The 18447-nt window shown below is 46.1% G+C and overlaps 4 protein-coding genes across 8 annotated transcripts; 2 read left to right on the forward strand and 2 right to left on the reverse strand.

Moving 5' to 3' along the window:
* Nucleotides 1-29: 29 nt before the first annotated feature.
* LOC1275518 (uncharacterized) lies at nt 30-2887 on the forward strand. 5 transcript variants are annotated; one of them, XM_061657736.1, is made up of 4 exons: nt 30-156; nt 784-978; nt 1079-1913; nt 1983-2887. In XM_061657736.1, the coding sequence occupies exons 2-4, from the start codon at nt 902-904 to the stop codon at nt 2796-2798; spliced, it is 1728 nt and encodes a 575-aa protein (XP_061513720.1). In that variant the 5' UTR covers nt 30-156; nt 784-901; the 3' UTR covers nt 2799-2887. The 5 variants fall into 5 exon arrangements, with proteins under 5 accessions (XP_061513720.1, XP_061513719.1, XP_061513718.1 ...); XM_061657735.1 differs by having other exon boundaries at nt 51-398; XM_061657734.1 differs by having other exon boundaries at nt 100-408.
* Nucleotides 2888-6672: 3785 nt separating this feature from the next.
* Nucleotides 6673-10041, forward strand: LOC133393303 (uncharacterized). The gene is made up of 3 exons (XM_061657733.1): nt 6673-8059; nt 8142-8982; nt 9052-10041. Exons 1-3 carry the CDS (start codon nt 7983-7985, stop codon nt 9880-9882), a joined length of 1749 nt encoding a protein of 582 aa, XP_061513717.1. The 5' UTR covers nt 6673-7982; the 3' UTR covers nt 9883-10041.
* LOC3291777 (structural maintenance of chromosomes protein 3) lies at nt 10042-16142 on the reverse strand. The gene is made up of 6 exons (XM_557814.3): nt 15965-16142; nt 15780-15894; nt 15555-15691; nt 11513-13917; nt 11196-11427; nt 10042-11120 (listed from the first exon to the last, which is right to left on the reverse strand). Exons 1-6 carry the CDS (start codon nt 15977-15979, stop codon nt 10383-10385), a joined length of 3642 nt encoding a protein of 1213 aa, XP_557814.3. The 5' UTR covers nt 15980-16142; the 3' UTR covers nt 10042-10382.
* A 125-nt stretch (nt 16143-16267) lies between these two features.
* On the reverse strand, nt 16268-18161 carry LOC1275519 (cell cycle checkpoint protein RAD17). The gene is made up of 5 exons (XM_061659680.1): nt 18040-18161; nt 17001-17962; nt 16745-16935; nt 16549-16670; nt 16268-16470 (listed from the first exon to the last, which is right to left on the reverse strand). Exons 2-5 carry the CDS (start codon nt 17956-17958, stop codon nt 16341-16343), a joined length of 1401 nt encoding a protein of 466 aa, XP_061515664.1. The 5' UTR covers nt 17959-17962; nt 18040-18161; the 3' UTR covers nt 16268-16340.
* Between the last annotated feature and the right edge of the window lie 286 nt (nt 18162-18447).

The following is an 18447-nucleotide window of genomic DNA, read 5'->3' on the forward strand; positions in this document are numbered from 1 at the left end:
ACACCTTGGCGGTAGATGTCAAATTGAACCTGTCAAATACCAAACATTACCATTTAATTCAGAGCGCCGCCTCAGCGATATGTTTCCGACCAACAATGTTGCTCGCAACAACATTAGACCAACAAGTCAAGAAACGCGTAAATTCGGGTACAGACTGTATGTATTACTAACAGTTTAGTAGCTGCCGTCCAGCAGTGGTGTATAACGAAGTTTCGGATGTGAACGTAGCTGGCAAGACTACAACTGTTTATATTTTAATCTAAAGATTGCTTTTCCCTATGCGCGGAAATCCAGTAATCAAGCTTGCAAGTTGTTGTTGATGTTCAAAAGTTGCAGTAACTTTGAGTTGTGCGGCATTGTGCAGGAGATTCTGAAATCTACTTCCCTCTCGGACGCAAGTAAATTATTGCAAGTTTGGCAAACATTCCTTCCTCATCCCTTTCTCCGACCGCTTGGGGCCTTAACGCCCCTTCAATATCCAGCAGCGTAAGTTGGTACTGTTTAGTTTTGTGAAACCCCCTTATCTGCACTTTATAACGTAAACGCAATCGAGATCACTCTTGTGGGCTGATTTCGTTTCAGCCCCGTACCACTGCAACATGTATGAATTTCGATTAATCACAACGTGGTGACGCATCCCGGTCAGCCTAGTCCCATACTATGTATATCCAGTTCATAAATCCAACTAAATGGTTACCAATAATACATTTTTCGTCAACTCTATCGTTCGCCATACTAACGGTCTTACAATCGCAATGCACTTTTTTTTTCTCTTCCACTCAGCACTGTAACATTTTTCCGGTATTATCGGCAGACCGGCAGAAGTTGAATACGGACTTAACTAAGCAGATCAACTCCAACTTAGCAAGTGTGCAAGTGAAGCTCCTAGTGCAAAGCAAAAATGGGTATACGTCACCTGCACACGTTTATGGAAAAGAATGGCGGCTTTTACACTGTGAACATGGAGCATGAAATTCTGTGAGTAATCACCATGGGGCGAGAAACAAAGAATAACCTCGCTGCTAAGACATAATTGAGGACATGTTCATTAACAAAATTTATTTCACTTACGTTCCAGAAAAGCGAAGAAATTCACCGAAAACCCTTTATTGGTAATCGACATGAAGGCGTTGCACGCTATATTTAGTACCGACAAACGTAGCCTACTGTGCGGCAGTCAGTTTTCGGTAGTGGAACATATGGTTGATACGTTTTTCAAACGCCTCACTGATGCTGGTGCTGAACTGGTATTTTATTACGACGGAACACTCAAAATGAACGATAAATGGATCGCTAACCAGAATGAAAAGTACGATCGGATGATCAGCATCCTCGACGGAATCGATGCAGAGCCGTCGTTGAAGGAGGCTGCAGACAAGTTCGAACAGACGATACCATACAACACGTGCATCAAGTTGAAGAACGTGGCCAAACGGCACGGCAAGTTTATTGTCTCCAAGGACTTGAAATGTGATCAAGCGTTGGCGATTTACGCCACCAAGTTTAAGGCACTGGCGGTTGTTACGCACGACACTGATTTCCTCATTTTCGAGGGCAGGTGGCAGCTGTGGCACGCGAACCATATCGATGTGAACAAGTTGATTACGAAGGCCTACTGCAAGCAGGAGCTACTACGCACGCTTCGTTTGCAGTGGCGTCAGATGGCCATATGGGCAACGTTAGCTGGGAACAGTTTCTTCAAATACGACGAGCTGGTACCCTTTCTAAGCGAGTTTGGCCCAAACAATCAAAAGTTGTATCGATTGGCCGAATATGTGCGACAGTTGCCGCTGCGAAACGGAAAGCTGGATGACGATACGGTACACTCGATACTGGGGCGGGTGTACTGGAACAGACAAGTACCGCCCGAGGCTTACGAGTGGTTTCGGCAAAGTGTTGCCTTCTATCAGGTGGTACGTATGAGCGATCACACGTTTACGATTATTGTTTATTGGTTTATTACAATCCACCCTTTCTTTCAGAATGAACCAGTGAAGGTTTCGCAGCAGAACGACGGTGATCCTTTCGCTCACTTACTGGAGGACGAACATTACGTCACCTACAATATTCTGACCGATAGGCCGTATACCTGTACCATCTTATTCTTTGATTATCGGTCGTCCGAGATTGGAAATTTCTATGAAATTATCGAACCAATCATTGCACGCATGGCAGGTATACTGCTCTATCATCACAAGGACGAACGGCAGCATGTAACGCTGGCCATAAAGCGCAATCATCATGCGTCACACTCGGTCGTCACAGTTCCAGCCACGTTCCCTACTGTCATCACACCACCCCCGTTAATTGAGTTGATTTCAAAGGATGAAAGTGTACAGGCCTCGTTGCTCGAGCGTAAACTGCAACTATGGCGCTGGATTTGTTCCGACGATTTGCTTGACGTGGAAGAGTTCAATACCGTGCCACCCGCGTTCATGTGCACGGTACTTACCCTGTACCGCTTGAGACAGTGTGGCGCCATCCGCATATTCGAAGCGGATCTACTTTTGCTCATTGCTCAGCAGCTTTCTAAGGGTGTGTTCGATCTAACGCTGGAACCGTATCCACAGCGCTTGAATCCACGAGCCTTTCGATTGGCATTTGTATTTCAGAATGTGTACCACCATATGGCTCGGGTGGCCAAAGTGCTTGGTCTGTCCGAAGAGTACCGCCCGAAGATACCATACGATGGGCACCGGTTCCACAATATGTATAACGTGTGGACAAGCTTGAAAATGGAATCAGAGTTCCAATCGATCGGCGACTGGCGTTTTTACAAGAATGCAAATAGCACATAACGTATCGACTGAATGAATCACACGTTCTAGTGTAGTTGCGAAAAACTAGAATAAAAATCTTCTAAAAAGCATGTTTTGACACCTTAAAATTTATTTTTATGTTTAATTTTTTTCTTATTTGGGTTTAAACCTAACTTTGGGATAACTGAAGAGAATATACTTTTAAAGATTGTTCGTGATTTTCAAACGGTAAAAACATACATTGATGCGTAAACGTTAAACAGACATTTGTTCTCTCTTGAAACTGTGAACGTGAATCTGTCTGGTATTGGAAACGATTCAGTTCATGTTTCGATCCAGTAACTGGTTCTGCAGGTCGACGAACCATACCGATATTCAGACTAGAAATTCAACGAACCAATTAGTGAAAACATCCGTAGGAAGGATTCGGAAATAGAGTATGAACTATAGCTAAGTTTGCATTTAAGTTAATTTGGTCAGGTTGCAGGACTGTGCAACAAAATTTCAAAGATCCCCTTTCCTATAAAGAATACTCCGAAATTAATGACCTCGAAACCTAATTACAATGAGGTACTTCTAACGACCCCCTAACAGACCTAACACCAAACCAATACTGGTCCTGCCAACATTACATTACCTGTTCTGGTTCAAATGACCTAATGCCGCTCCTGGACCTGATACTGAATCCATAACGGCCGAGGAATCGTTACTGAACCCACACCGGACCAGGAACCAATACTGGCCATACCGGTCCAAGGGGCTCAATAACATGCCGGTCATGGGTTCAAGCCTAGAATGGACCGTCCCCCCGTAGCAAGGATTGACTATCCGGCTGCGTGGTAATGAATTAAGTCTCAAAAGCCTGTATAGGCCGGCATGTCCGCGTAGGACGTTACGCCAAATAGAAGAAGAGGAACCAAGAACTTATTATGACCCTATACCGGTCCTGGAACCAATCATGACCTCATACCTGCCCTGGAACCTATTATGAAACCATACCGGTCTTGGGACTGATCATGAGCCCATACCAGTCCTTGATCCGATCATGAACCACCTATTCAGATATAGCTCCCGATTTCATTCATTTTATGGAATAATGGGACCTGGACCGTTTCGGATTCGTAACGATTATTGAACCTGGTCCGGGTCTGGAACCAGGATACAGTTCCAGTTTCTGTCGACAAACCATACTCAGTGGTAAATGTGCAGCGTAGGAATAGTGTAGGAAGAAGCGTAGGAATTCAGCATAGGAATACAGCGTACGAATTTTACTAGAATTCTTATAGTGATACCGATACCGATACAACGATAGTGATAAAGCGAATTAATAGACAACGATACTGTCCGTTTTGGAGTATGGTTGTGCTTCCATTGGGCAGCTAAGTCGCACTTATTTTGACTTGAGAAGATTCAGTATCGCTGTCTTGGAATCGTACTGGGTAGCATGAAGTCGACCCACAACATGTGCAGTGATGTACGAACTTTGGAACTCTGCAAGAGACAGGGTTTAAATTCAAAATCATGAAGTTCTATCATGATTTTCTTTCATTACAGGTGCACTATAGTACTTTTTCCAATTATATCTAACGCCAGTTTACCAGGGTCCTACAGTTCCATTTTAAGTGTAGATACCTCGTCGAGGGCGGCAATTAAGACTATCCTCGATAATATTCGCTGAACGACAATTCCCAGCATTTTTGTGGAAAAGCATGGATATCCAACTAACCAACACCAACAGAGCAGGGTATGTATACAACACATGTACCGAAACATACTTTAAATTACCATGCTCATGCTTTATGTAAGGGATCTCCAAACTTTTCAGTTCGCTGTTTCAGTGTTGAGGGCCATCTTTCCGTTGCCTGTTACTAATGCGAACGTTTAAATTTCGTCTTTATAGGAAAATACTAACATGATATACAAAACTTCTACAGCTTTCCAATATTTATGCTTGAATAGCAACAATTACATTTTGTTTAAAAATAGTCACAATAATCAACTATTTCTTTTGACCTTAACAAAGCCACCAAGAGCCGCATAATAGGCTCCCGAGGACCGTAGTTTGGAGATCCCTGCTCTATGCAGTGGAGCTTGCCGCAATCCCGTATGCCTTACTGCCTTAGGGTCCTTATTTGATTTCCACTTAGGTCTAATCTTTTCGCATTGGGCGCACATCTCCAGCATATAGAACAGGTCGACACGAAAGCATGTGACTGCGGCGTTACATGTCACGACATAGATCATCTTCTTCGTTTTTGCACGTAATAGGAGGCTACACGACCCTCTTTGTTGGATGCAGTCGAGAAACTGGGAAGATATCCTAGTATCCCTATCCGGGAGCCTTCTTAGGATCATATTTGAGTTTTTCAGGGCTAACGAATGAACTATGTAACATTCCTAGAGTAGGACTCTTGTGGCTTGCTGTGTATTGGTGGATCTTTGCCGTTGGCATGTACTTTCACGTTGATGGCATGGGTCGTAAGGGTGCTTTGGAGGGATTTGCTCTCTCTCTCTCTCTCTCTGCACATCTCTCTCTCTCTCTCTCTCTCTCTCTCTGCACATCTCTCTCTCTTTCTCTCTCTGCACATCTCTCTCTCTCTCTCTCTCTCTCTCTGAGCATCTGCACGGTTTTTGCAGCGGGGTGTAGGTTGTGTATCATCATCGTGTGACTAACTCTTTCCATGCTGGCTCAAAGAGTTATGTTTCCCACTCATAATCCATCTGTTTGTCTTTGTGCTACATGTCTAGCGATTTACGTTTACTTGAGAAGAATGACTATAAGTGTGAATCAGTCCGGTCAGCTACAGCTTAAGACAGAAGGTCTTTGCATGGACATGGACCTTGTAAAAATATGAGCTTTAAAAAAGGTCTGCAGACACAAAGCACCTCAACTCTGCTACCAGAGGCAAGAATGCATAATGAATGGTGCAAGCAACCGTCCAAAAGAGCTCTGAAATATGGATTGGATTAAGACCCCTACAATGCCCAATGGACGTAACTAAACAGACTAGAGCAAACCAGCAATGTTCAATGCGCGTGTTTGCAATCGCGCACAATGTGGTTGCGGTTGTTTATGTTTTAGTTTAAAGATTAATTTCCCATACGTTTAAGGCAAACCAGTAAACAAACTTGCAAATTGTTGTTGATGATCGAAATTTGTAGTGATTTTGAGTCGTTAAAACTTGCCGTGTGAAAATTAGGAAGTTTGAAGGGGATTCCGAGTTAAGAAGCCATCTTTACCCACAAACGAATAAGTCCAAAGCGACAAACTAAGCATACAATCTAGACAGAGTGAGAATAGTATGCTGTAGGTTGGATTTTATTTATCAGCAATTAATCAAAATTCCTCTCTCCTTTTCAAAACCACCGATTTGAATTAGGCTCAGTTTAGTACTCCCTACAACGAAAGTTGAATTGTTTTGTTTTATGCCACCACCGCATCAGCACCACCACAACTTCAACACATAACTTAAACACAAAGTAATCGAGATCACGCTCGCGATCTCCTGAAACCAATCTGCGTCATTTTGGGTTTAACTCCGTACCGCTGGTAAATGTATGGATTTCTCTGCGGTCACGCATTCCGATTAGCTTGGGTTCACATTGCCATTGGAGACCAAAGTAAACATAACGTTTAAACTAAATATTTATCAAAAAATCATTTTTCATCAGCACTTTTGTCCAGTACATTCAGTACTCTAGTGCCTTTTGTCAGTCTTTCGATATCGGCAGAAGTTGCATGGAACACAGGCTTAATAAACAGATCTGTTATGTGTAGTGTTGGGAATTTCGTTAAAAAAAAGGAACGGAACGGAACTAGTTCATTTTTCAAAAAGAACGGAACGTGAGCCTGGGGTGCAAAAGAACCGACCCAGAGCTTAGAAGCCAAACTGTCATCCAGGGAGGGGGGGGGGGGGGGGGGGTGATTTTATTACTTGTTACAGGACATGAAAAGGCGTTTCTTCAATCTGAAATCATATCTGACACCAAATCTAGATGGGTTCAACCTATGCCCAGTAAGCTGTACCAGCTGTGCTAATATAAAGCATCAAAGCCTTTCTGTACCACTAATAAGCTTGGCTGTCAGTAACTTATTAAGTGCCCACAGCAGGATAATCATCCCAGCGTATGGGGGCACGATCTATTCGAGGCTTTTACCCATGCCGATCTTATAGAGTGGTACGAGTTGAAGATTGTATCACGAGATTGACTAATTATTTGAATTTCACTTACTATTTAAAACAAATAGTTTTTTTCACATAAATCGTTTACAAGATCACGGCACTCAAACGGTTGTCGAATGGAACAGAATGCTTCGAATGGAATGGCCAAATATTGGAATCATGCCGAGTGCCAGGATCAAGTGGATATCGTGGCATAAAAAATAAATACATTTTTTTTTCGTTGTTCTTACTCACATATTATAATACATCTTTTCCAACCCGTTCTACCATATGAGTACAGATTTTAATTTTATAATAGTTATTTGTCTAGTTAAGACAAGCTAAATTATAACAAAAAGTATAATAGATGTTACAAATTGCACCATAATACCAACTGCAACACCATTTTTGGCTTCGCTTATCACGATTTTTATAAACGATACGCGACGAAGTGCGATGAATATTCCTGTGAGCATGGGAGAGTGCACAGGCAACACAAACTGTGTGCGAGAAAAAGTGAACAGTTATCTTGCACGCAGCAAGCAACAGCCGGACAAAGCCGGTATTTCAAAGAACGGAACGCACGAACGATAGCACCTTGCTAACAATATTGAAGCGGCAAAGACCGGAACGGAACGGAGTGAACGGAAAGAACGAATTGAACGGAACGGAATGAACGGAAAGAACGGAATGAACGGAACGGAATGAACGGAAAGAACGGAATGAACGGAAAGAACGGAATGAACGGAACGGAACGATGTTGTATAAAGGATCGGAGCAGAACGGCCTACATAAAGAACGGAACTTTTTTACTAGGTTCGGACCGGAACGGCCAACACTAGTTATGTGTTTATAGTAGGCCGATATTTTGCATAACGAATAACTTTCATCATAGTAACATATGATTCACTGCGGTTATAAGTTTCTATCTGAAATAAATTAATTCTGTTCTTAACCATACAATACGCTGGTTGTTTGCACTACTGCCAATAAGATCAAAGTCCAACTTAACAAGTGCTCAGTCGCATTCAAGCATTTCGTCGTAACCCGGTCCACGAAAATGGGTATTCGTCATCTACATACGTTCATGGAAAAGAATGGCGGATTTTACACTGTGAACATGGAGCGTGAAATTCTGTGAGTAATCATCGTGGGGCGAGAGACGAAGAATAACCTCGCTGAAGAACCAAGAATCACATTTCATTCACTTACTTTCCAGCGAAGCGAAGAAATTCACCGAAAACCCCTTATTGGTAATCGACATGAAGGCGTTGCACCCTATATTTAGTACCGACAAACGTAGCCTACTGTGCGGCAGTCAGTTTTGGGTAGTGGAACATATGGTAGATACGTTTTTCAAACGCCTCACTGATGCTGGTGCTGAACTGGTATTTTGTGATGACGGAACACTGGATCCAAATAAGTTTGAAAAATGGATCGCTAGCCAGAATGAAAAGTACGATCGGATGATCACCATCCTCGACGGAATCGATGCAGAGCCGTCGTTGAAAGAGGCTGCAGACAAGTTCGAACAGACGATACCATACAACACGTGCATCAAGTTGAAGAACATGGCCAAACGGCACGGCAAGTTTATTGTCTCCAAGGACTTGAAATGTGATCAAGCGTTGGCGATTTACGCCACCAAGTTTAAGGCACTGGCGATCGTTACGCACGACACCGATTTCCTCATTTTCGAGGGCAGGTGGCAGCTGTGGCACGCGAACCATATCGATGTGAACAAGTTGGTTACGAAGGCCTACTGCAAGCAGGTGCTACTATGCACGCTTGGTTTGCAGAGGCCTCAGATGGCCATATGGGCAACGTTGGCTGGTAACAGTTTCTTCAAATACGACGAGCTGGTACCCTTTCTAAGCGAGTTTGGCCCAAACAATCAAAAGTTTTATCGATTGGCCGAATATGTGCGACAGTTGCCGCTGCGAAACGGAAAGCTGGATGACGATACGGTACACTCGATACTGGGGCGGGTGTACTGGAACAGACAAGTACCGCCCGAGGCTTACGAGTGGTTTCGGCAAAGTGTTGCCTTCTATCAGGTGGTACGTATGAGCGATCACACGTTTACGTTTATTGTTTATTGGTTTAAAACAATCCACCTTTTCTTTCAGAATGAACCAGTGAAGGATTCGCAGCAGAACGACGGTGATCCTTTCGCTTACTTACTGGAGGACGAACATTACGTCACCTACAATATTCTGACCGATAGGCCGTATACCTGTACCATCTTATTCTTTGATTATCGGTCGTCCGAGATTGGAAATTATTATGAAATCATCGAACCGATCATTGCACGCATGGCAGGTATACTGCTCTATCATCACAAGGAAGAACGGCAGCATGTAACGCTGGCCATAAAGCGCAACCAGCATGAGTCACACTCGGTCGTCACAGTTCCGGCCACGTTCCCTACTGCCATTACACCACCCCCGTTAATTGAGTTGATTTCAAAGGATGAAAGGGTACAGGCCTCGTTGCTCGACCGTAAACTGCAACTATGGCGCTGGGTTTGTTCCGACGATTTGCTTGACGTGGAACAGTTCAATACCGTGCCACCCGCGTTCATGTGCACGGTACTTACCCTGTACCGCTTGAGACAGTGTGGCGCCATCCGCATATTCGAAGCGGATCTACTTTTGCTCATTGCTCAGCAGCTTTCTAAGGGTGTGTTCGATCTAACGCTAGAACCTCATCCACAGCGCCTGAATCCACGAGCCTTTCGATTGGCATTTGTATTTCAGAATGTGTACCACCATATGGCTCGGGTGGCCAAAGTGCTTGGTCTGTCCGAAGAGTACCGACCGATGACACCATACGATGGGCACCGGTTCCACAACATGTATAACGTGTGGACAGGCATGAATGTGGAATCAGAATTCCAACCGATTGAAGAATGGCGTTTTTACAAGCATGCAAAATCACACGCCGTACAGAACGAATGACAAGTTTATCCATTAATTGACAACATGAATTCAAAAGGTGACGTGAAAACGTTATAATTAAATTTTGAATCGTGTTTTAATTTGATGTTGAATATTGATGTAAGTTTGCATACCAATTTATATTTTAAAACTACATGAATTAAAAAAAAACCATTAAAATGCATTTTGGTACTGTTATGTTCATGTTGTTAACTATGAAAGAAATTTTTTACGATCGTTGTGTCCTACCTGTGGGTACAGCCCATGCGGCGTATAAGGTTTCTCGCAATGAAACGGAAACTTTCAAATATCTTTTGGCTGTGAAACTTGTGCTCACACACCCAAGGCTACCTCAAGTTCAAGATATTTCAGAGCGACTTCCTCAAACAGACGGACCTTCCGCAAGATTAATTCGTATGAAATTCAGTTATTAAAAAACAAATAACGATTATTTTGCTAACTAATCTCACAAACCGATTCCACTACATACTCGCCTTTCCCGGCTAGCCACAGCACAACGGTTAGCTTTGGATCTTTGCATCCACAATGAAATCGTACGCCTGCTGCTTCGTCACCGGATCGATGAAGCTCATGTTGTTCCGGTACCGCACACCAAAGTACTTGGCCGCGTGCTCCAGCAGCTCCCGCCGGAATGTGATCGTGATGAACTGCGAGCTGGCGCTCAGTGCAGCGATCTCGCCCGCAATCACCTTACGGTGCTGGGCGTCCAGTGCCTGATCGATCTCGTCGAACAGATAGAACGGGGCCGGTTTGTTGCGCTGAATCGCAAATATGAGCGCTATAGCCACCAGCGTTTTCTGCCCGCCCGACAAGGCGTTCATCTCGCGCATCAGCTCCCCGTTGCCGCGGAACGAAACCTCCAGCCGCAGTCCCACGTATCGATCCACCGGCTCCCCGCCGTCCGGGTGGTCCGTCCGCTCGATGGCCCCCTCAGCGGCTTCGTCGAGGTCCGCTGTCTGTAGGCTTAGCTGGCCGCAACCGGCCGGTACCAGTTTGCTAAAAATCTCGCCAAAGTTTCGCCTCACGCTGTCGAACGTTCGCTCCAAGCTGTCGGTGCGCTGGGCGCGCAGCTGCTGTATGCTGGCATCGTGCAGCGCCCGGGACTGCTCCAGCTGCTGCAGCTTCCGATCGATCGAGCTCAGCTCTTGCGACAGGCGGGTGGATTCGTCGGTGGCCGCTTGATTGACGCTGCCGAACTTTTTCAACTGCTTGCTGGTGCGATCCAGTTCCTTCATTAGCTGTAAAAAAGCAAACAAACAAATACGAAGCGTGAACGTGAAGAAACGTGGAGCGGCTCCAATATCCCACCGTACCGTTGGCAGTTCCATCCTTTGATACGCCCGATCAATGGCGGGCAAAACACCGAGCGCCCCGATTTGCTCGGCGTACTGGCGTGCTTCATTTTCCAAGTCACGTTTCCGGGCCTCGTGTCGCATTTGTTGCGGATCGCCGATGCTGAGGGCCTCCTCGGTGGTTTTCAACTTTTCACTCCAACGATCCAGCTCGGCGGCAAGCTTGTTACGCCTTTCCGTCGCTTTGAGTATACTGAAAAAAAAGGAAATCAGAAAAGGAAGATAGATTCAATACTCATCCCTATCAACATATAATCCCCCGGGTCCAGCTAACTTACAGTTGCTCATTTTCCTTCATCTTTTTCTGCAGATTGTCGATTTTGAGTGTGAATGCATCCTGCTCCCGCTTACACTGCAGTATCAGCTCCTTCAGCTCTCTGCACCTAGCGCCACCGCCGGAAGCGACGAGCGCGTCGCGTCTCGGCAACAGTACGGTGTTTAATCGATTCTCGATCTTTGCCTTCGCTTGCTCTGCCTGCAGCTGGGCATTGAACGCTTCGTGCTTCCGCCGCTCGATCTCTCGTATTGCCGCGTCCAGCTGCTCGATCACCCGCACATCCTCTTCCGACAGCACGCAGTCGAACTTGGTCGCAAACTCACGCCGCAAACCGTCCACCTTCGCGCGCACCAGCTGCAGCTCCGTTTCCAGCGCCCGGATTTTGCTCCCAGCTTCGCTCAGTTTCGCCTCCAGCTTGCGGCACCGTTCCGGGAAGGCACGAATCCGCTCCCGTACGCTTTCCACGTGCTGTTTGGCCCGTTCCAGCTTTCTCGCTTCGTTGGTGTGTTCCAGCTCCGAGCCTTTGATCAGCCTGGCGGCCGGTGGTATGGATTCCACGGTGGTTTTGAGACTATCTTCGAGCTGCGACATTTTATCGTCCAGGTCGGAGAGAAGCAAACGCGCCTGAATGGTGGAAGCGGTCGGTGAACGGTACCCGCCGGACAGAACGCCGGGGCGCACCGTGTCCCCCTCGTGCGTCACACAGCACAGCCCGTACTGTTGGGCCACCCGGGCCGCCGTTTCCAGCTCCTCGCACAGCAACGTTTTGCCAAAGATGTGCCGAAACACGGGCTCGTAGCAACCGTCGTACGTTAGCAGGGAAATGAGCGGCCGCACCGAGGCACTGTCCGGCGGGTACTTTTGCTTACTCGCGTGCAAACGATTCAACGGCATGAAGTTGTACTCGCCCGGCAGCTTGTGCCTGGTGCACAGGGCGATTATTTCGCTGGCGATCCGATCCGATTCCACCACGTGGTAGAACAGTTTGTTGCCGGCGACGGTTTCCACCGCCTGGTAGATGGTTTTGTCGCAGTGAAACAAGTCCAGCACACGGCCACAGTAACCCTGCGCCACCTCAGCCCTACCGTCATCGTTGCCCTGCGCACACAGCGCTTCTAGCACGGTGCGTACCGATTTGCAGCCCTGGTACGTTGCCGGACCCAGCTTTTTGCGCAGCATTTGCTCCTGCCGGGCTATGAGTGCTTTGCAATCGTTCAGCTCCAGCGTTTGGGCCGCTTCGTTGGCAAGCAGATCGTCCAGCACACCCTTAGCCTCGCGCAGCCGCTCGCTGATCTGGGCCAGCTGCGACGCATAGTGCTGCTCCTGCTCGGTCAGCTCCCTTAACTCTGCCTCATCTCGCTCGTGGCTGGCCTTCTCACTGGCCAGCTCCTTCGCCAGCGTTTCCCGTGCCCGCTTGGCCTCGGCTAAGGCTTTCGAGTCGCTCTCAATCTGTTTGCCGGCGTACGCAATCTCCTGCTGCAGGAATCGGTCTCGCTCCTCGCGGGTAGCGAACTGCTCTCCGCGCCGCAGCTTGTTTAACCGTTCGCTGCGCAGCTGCTTTTTCATCAGCACGTCGAAATCCAATGCAGCTCGCTGTTCCTGCACCTTTGCCCACTCGCGGGAAAGGGTTTGCAGTTTTGCCTGAAGCTCCGCAATTTCCTCATTATCTTTCTCCAGCTGCTCCTGCTCACTGTTCTGCAAGCCGAGCAGCCGTCTCAGCTCTTTCTGCAGGTCATCCATCTTCAGGTCCACCCTCGTCTTATGTCGGTCCAGGCGGAGCGCTTCCGTCGCTTGGTCCGCTTTTAGCGCTTCCGCGCTTGCCAGCTCCGATTCATTGTCTTTCTGCGCCTGTTTGAGCACTTTCGAGCGGTTCACTGCTTCCGTTTTCTGCTCCAACAGCGCGCGTTGCTTTTCCTTCCACTCTTGCCCGGCCTGACCGTGTGCCTCGAGGGCGGCCAGCACACACTGCTGCTTTTTATCCAGCACGACAGACTGCAGTACGCGATGCTTCTTTTCCAGCTGCTCGAAAGCCCGCTGCTCCCGCTGCTGGGAGGAGAGCAGCTCGAGCCGATTGGCCAGGGCAGTGCGCTCGGCGTGTATCTGCTGCAGACCTTTGTCGGCGTCCTGCCACAGTTTCAGGATCTCCTTCAGCTTCTCGTCGTACACGCGTATGCCACCGATATCGTACAGCAGCTGCAGCAGCTGGCGGGGCCGGGCCGTGGTGAGCTGGCTCACCTTGCCCTGCTTCACGATGTAGTACGGATTGCACGACGAGAGGCCGAGAGTGTCGAGCAGCTCGTCAATCTCTTTGCGCGTTGCGTTACGCCCGTTCACCGTGTACTGGTCTTTGGTGGCTGAAATGGTCCGTCGAATGCGTGTTTCCGTTCCCGGCGACGGTGTGGTTTGCTACAAAACAGAAAGGCAGAGGGTAGTTTCATTTGGGAAATGCTGCTGATCAGTAGGCAACAGTAACATGCAGTTGAGTGTCCGCAGAAAGCTGAGAGAAAATGGTTGAACCAATCCAGCAAGCATGCTACCTTATTGGCGCACTCGTCAGCAGAATGGTAGATGCAGCGATACAGACAGTTGTGACTGCGAAGCTTGTGAAGGATATTGATGGTGGTACGTATAATGTATCAAGGATGCATGTGAGGTGCGATTCACAAATTATGAAGTACTTGCTACAGGACAAGATTCGCTTGGTACTGCGAGGCTTACGATGGATATTGGTGGTGGTACGTATGATGTACCAAGGATGCATTAGGGGGTATAAGCAGAGGCAGTATCGGTATAAGTACTGGAACAGTTTCAGGACCGGTATGGGTTGGGACTCTATTCCAGAACCGTTAGGGGTTCAGTATCATTACCTAGGACTGAACACTCAACACTAAGACCGGAATAAATTCAGGATCAGTTCCAGGAATCCAAGGCTGCTATAGGTTTAAGATTTTCAAGACCTCAGTATAAGATGTTGTAGGTTCAGAATCAGATTCAGGACCGTTATAAGCTCTGAACTATTAATACGGCCAAAGCCGTTCCTTCTGAATAATAAAAAAAAGCTCTGAACTAGTTTTCCTTGATTTGCCCTTTGGATTTAAGAGGCAACGGGAAATTGTTGGCGCTCTCATGATAAAGTCGACAACTTGCACAATTTAACAACATGCCCGTTATGGGTTCAAGCCTCTTATGGACCATCCCCAGTAAGGATTCACTTATTCGGATGCATGGTACTTCGCATTTCTCAAAAGCCTGTTGCAATACATAGGCGATTTTATATGTGTTAAATAAGCTGATATAGTGGTACAGTGAACCCTCTCTTATTTGACACCTCTCCAATTTGAAAAACCTCTCTTATTTGAACATTTTGCACAGTCCCTTGATTTCCGGTACATTTTTGTTTTTTTCTAATTTGGAAAACCTCTGAAATCTGTGTCCCTCTTATTTGTGTATGGTGTTGCCATGGTTATTGAAAGATGTATGCTCAAATTGGCGATCCTGTTCGCAGTTTCCTATAGCAACAGTTAAGGCTGCATACTAAATGTTCTGTGAAGATGTCTGTCTCTTTCTTGTTTGAATGGACCTTTCATTCACTTTCAACCTCTGTAATTTGAAAACCCCTCTTATTCGACAGTCCCGTCGCCTCTAATAAGAGAGGGTTCACTGTAATTCAATAGTAAGCCATTTTTTAGTTGGCATGCTTTTTACTTGAACGGTCAATAGTTGGCTGTTAGTTCAATTAAAAAGCATTTCACATTAACATTTTTTTACATTCACCAAAATAATTTTTTTTTTGAATTTTCAAAAAAAATGAAAGGATTGAAACATTTTATAGGAAATTAATCATTTCTCCTAAACAATTGCTCATAATTGCAGAACTAAAAACCAAACGCAATACCAACCACTAGATAACAGGCATCAAGCCCCTTGGAAGCGCACTCTAACTTAGTAGGCCACGCTGACGGAGCAACGCGATGACACACTTCACGACAATCGTCCTCGCTTTGGTGCCGTTGACATTACGACATTCGAAAAATTCTACTCACCGATGCTGACGAATGGTCAAACACAATCTCCACATACGCACTATCGGACCGGTTCTTTGACGTGCCTTTGTTAATCAGACCGACGCGCTGTGCGGGTCGCAAATTGTTATACTCATCGCTGAGTACAAACTCGATTGCTGGTAAAAGGTGGAACAGTTTAGAAAATGTTACTTTACAAGAAATATTACACCCAAGTAGGGGTTTCATAAATAAAGCACTACTTACCGCTGAAGAAATTACTTTTCCCCGAACCATTCCTTCCCACCACTACGTTATGCTTGGGATCCAGACGCTCAACGACAGTTTGCAGCTTGTAGCTTTTAAACCCGTTGATAATTATCTGTCGAAAGAAGTGAAGTTATTATCCACGAGTTAAACTACACACATTTTGGCTTGTTTAACATTCTTACCTCTTTCAGATACATTTTAACGGCTAATCTGGGAACTGAACTGGATTGCGTCCAAATGGTCCGATAGATGATGAAAAACTGACACTTGCTCTACACAAAGCGTATTGTGTGAATTGCCAAAATTTAAGAACGGATTAGTTGCCATGGTTACCGCAATGACGGACCATAATGGCACTGCCGTAGCAACGGTATACAACGGGGCCTACTTTGATCGGTTTCAAGTTCATTCCATCTTGTTGCTTGGCTTGTTGAAGCAGAATTTATGCATAGGGGATTTTTTTAATCACACAGATAATATTTTCATTTAAATGAGATTATTTCATATTTTTATTTACGATTTATTAATAATTTACAACGAAATTGGTTTACAAAAACCTTAGGGTTTGTTTGGCACAGGTTTTCGAATCATTGATACGTAACCCTTGTACTCCGTGGCTAGCAACCGTGGCGGGACCGGTCGTTCAATTAAGCCGAGCTTCTTTAGCTCCTCTGAGTAGGATTTCGTGCTAGAAATGAATATGATTTGTGAGTTGAAAACGTTTTGAAATTGATTTTTTCTCTCTCTCTCTCTCCAGTATCATTACCTTTCGTGCAGCTGTACTTTAATTTTCTTTCTTATCGGTTGAAATCCGTGAGCGGTTTGCTCGTTGTTCACCATCATGCTACGAACGGCTATGGTTAAACCGTACATTGCGAGCTGGTCACTCTATGCAATATATAGAAAGGATGCTTTTGCGTTAAAAGGTCGAATATAAAGCATAAAAATAAAATAATACTAACTCTAAATTCGTTCATAATGCCATCGACTACAGTGAGCGTATCGGAGGCAGCAGCCACGTTTTGTATATCCGTACATCTGGTCACGTAATTTGAGTGCAGCAGCGACACGATGCTCGTCGGTTGCGTTAGGAAACATTCCGTTATGCTTTCCGGCGAATGTACGAATCTCGTCTCTCCGTCTTGCTTCACAACTGTGGGGAAGAAAAACACGACATTGCAACGGCTTTCCAAACACGTCTGTTTAACTTTCACTCACACTTTGGATGGAAGATGCGTCCGAGTGCGTGCATAATTGTTAAATTTTCATTCAATCCGAGCGGCTGTTTATGCCTGTTGGTGGTAGCTTTGCTAGCTTTACCCGATTTACCACCGACGCTGCTGCCATCAAGACGCAACCGCTTCGGCATGGGCCCACCGTCCGATTTCATGCACGTGAACAAATAGTTCAGACAGCAGTTCCGCAAGTCTCCCTGCGACGAAACAATGATATCTTCCTCCACCTGCTTGGATGGGACGGTTTGGTACTGTTTGGCGATGTCTTTATCCGCCTTCATAACGCTGCCGATGCGCTTGATCGCCTTCTTTAGCAGCGTTGCCGACACGGCATTGAACTTGATCTGGTGTATCTGGAAGCTTTCCAGCACGGCCGGCGGGAACAGATTGTACGCCACGTCCAGCGATTTGCTGGCCGTATCGGTGGCGATGAAGACGATCGGATCCGTGCTGCTGTCCCGGAAGCGGTCCAGCGAATCGTGAAACTCTTCCGGCGACCGGAGCATCGAATTGGGAAAATCCTTCACCAGCAGCAGCTTCGACGATTCGCCCGCCGCACTGGCAAACAGCGAGCAGTAGCGTGACGTTTTGTACAGGAAATCGTCAAACAGGGCCTTCTGTGGCCGGCGGCCTTGCTTCTCCACCCGATCCTGGTCGAAATCGAACTTATCGTCGTAGTACAGATCCACATCGACCGGTGTCGTCCACTCATGGATGCTGTAGCCGAGCGCTTTGGCGAGCGTTTTCAGGCAAACGCTTTTGCCGCTGCCGGATGGGCCCGTGACGAGCAGGATTTGCGTTGCGGGGTGTAGTTTTTTCGCTGCTGTTAGCCATTGCTTCACTTCTTCTATCTTTTTCACGTGTATCGCCAGGTCTGCCTCCTGTGCCGGTTTGAAGTGTTCCAACAGATCGGCCGGCTTTCCGTCGCCCTTTCTTTGCATATTTCTACAATATAAAGTCACACCAAGTAGATAACGCTTTCTTAGAAGGAAAGTAATAAGTTAAGGGTGGAAAATTAATACCTTTAATTGTGGATTTCTTATGCAAAAAGGAGAAAATGCCAGAAAAGCAACTTCAATGTTTACGTTTCGTTAAACCGATTTATTTGGGAACCTCGAGCGCCTTTTGACAGTTTAAAGAAATGTCATATTTAAAATCAAAAGCCAAGAAGAAGAAGAAGAAGAAGATACAAACAAATCCCGTTGAGCAAAATGTGCCAAGGGCCCAGGGAAGCAAACAGGACCGTTCACACGGCCGACGTTAAAGCGAAAGGCCATGGGAGTGACAAAATGCTGACAAATTTTTCAAAATGTGAGCTTTTGTCACTTTTTTGAGCATTTGTCAAAATTTTGTAACCTGGAGCAGCCAGGAAAAAAAGTTGACAAAATTTGACGTTCGTGAAAAAGCGTAAACAAACAGCTATTTGGCGC

Source organism: Anopheles gambiae, chromosome 3 (assembly GCF_943734735.2).
Source record: "Anopheles gambiae chromosome 3, idAnoGambNW_F1_1, whole genome shotgun sequence".
Taxonomy (NCBI): Eukaryota; Metazoa; Arthropoda; class Insecta; order Diptera; family Culicidae; genus Anopheles; species Anopheles gambiae.

Coding starts and splice junctions, on each gene's coding strand:
- LOC1275518 (XM_061657736.1), top strand. CDS start 902: ATGGGTATACGTCACCTGCACACGTTTATGGAAAAGAATGGCGGCTTT. Junction 979..1,078: donor AACATGGAGCATGAAATTCT/GTGAGTAATCAC, acceptor CTTACGTTCCAG/AAAAGCGAAGAAATTCACCG. Junction 1,914..1,982: donor GTGTTGCCTTCTATCAGGTG/GTACGTATGAGC, acceptor CCTTTCTTTCAG/AATGAACCAGTGAAGGTTTC.
- LOC133393303 (XM_061657733.1), top strand. CDS start 7,983: ATGGGTATTCGTCATCTACATACGTTCATGGAAAAGAATGGCGGATTT. Junction 8,060..8,141: donor AACATGGAGCGTGAAATTCT/GTGAGTAATCAT, acceptor CTTACTTTCCAG/CGAAGCGAAGAAATTCACCG. Junction 8,983..9,051: donor GTGTTGCCTTCTATCAGGTG/GTACGTATGAGC, acceptor CTTTTCTTTCAG/AATGAACCAGTGAAGGATTC.
- LOC3291777 (XM_557814.3), bottom strand. Junction 13,918..15,554: donor TTGACCATTCGTCAGCATCG/GTGAGTAGAATT, acceptor TCTGTTTTGTAG/CAAACCACACCGTCGCCGGG. Junction 11,121..11,195: donor AAAGGATGGAACTGCCAACG/GTACGGTGGGAT, acceptor GCTTTTTTACAG/CTAATGAAGGAACTGGATCG.
- LOC1275519 (XM_061659680.1), bottom strand. CDS start 17,958: ATGCAAAGAAAGGGCGACGGAAAGCCGGCCGATCTGTTGGAACACTTC. Junction 16,671..16,744: donor GCATTATGAACGAATTTAGA/GTTAGTATTATT, acceptor TATATTGCATAG/AGTGACCAGCTCGCAATGTA. Junction 16,471..16,548: donor AAAGTACAGCTGCACGAAAG/GTAATGATACTG, acceptor ATTCATTTCTAG/CACGAAATCCTACTCAGAGG.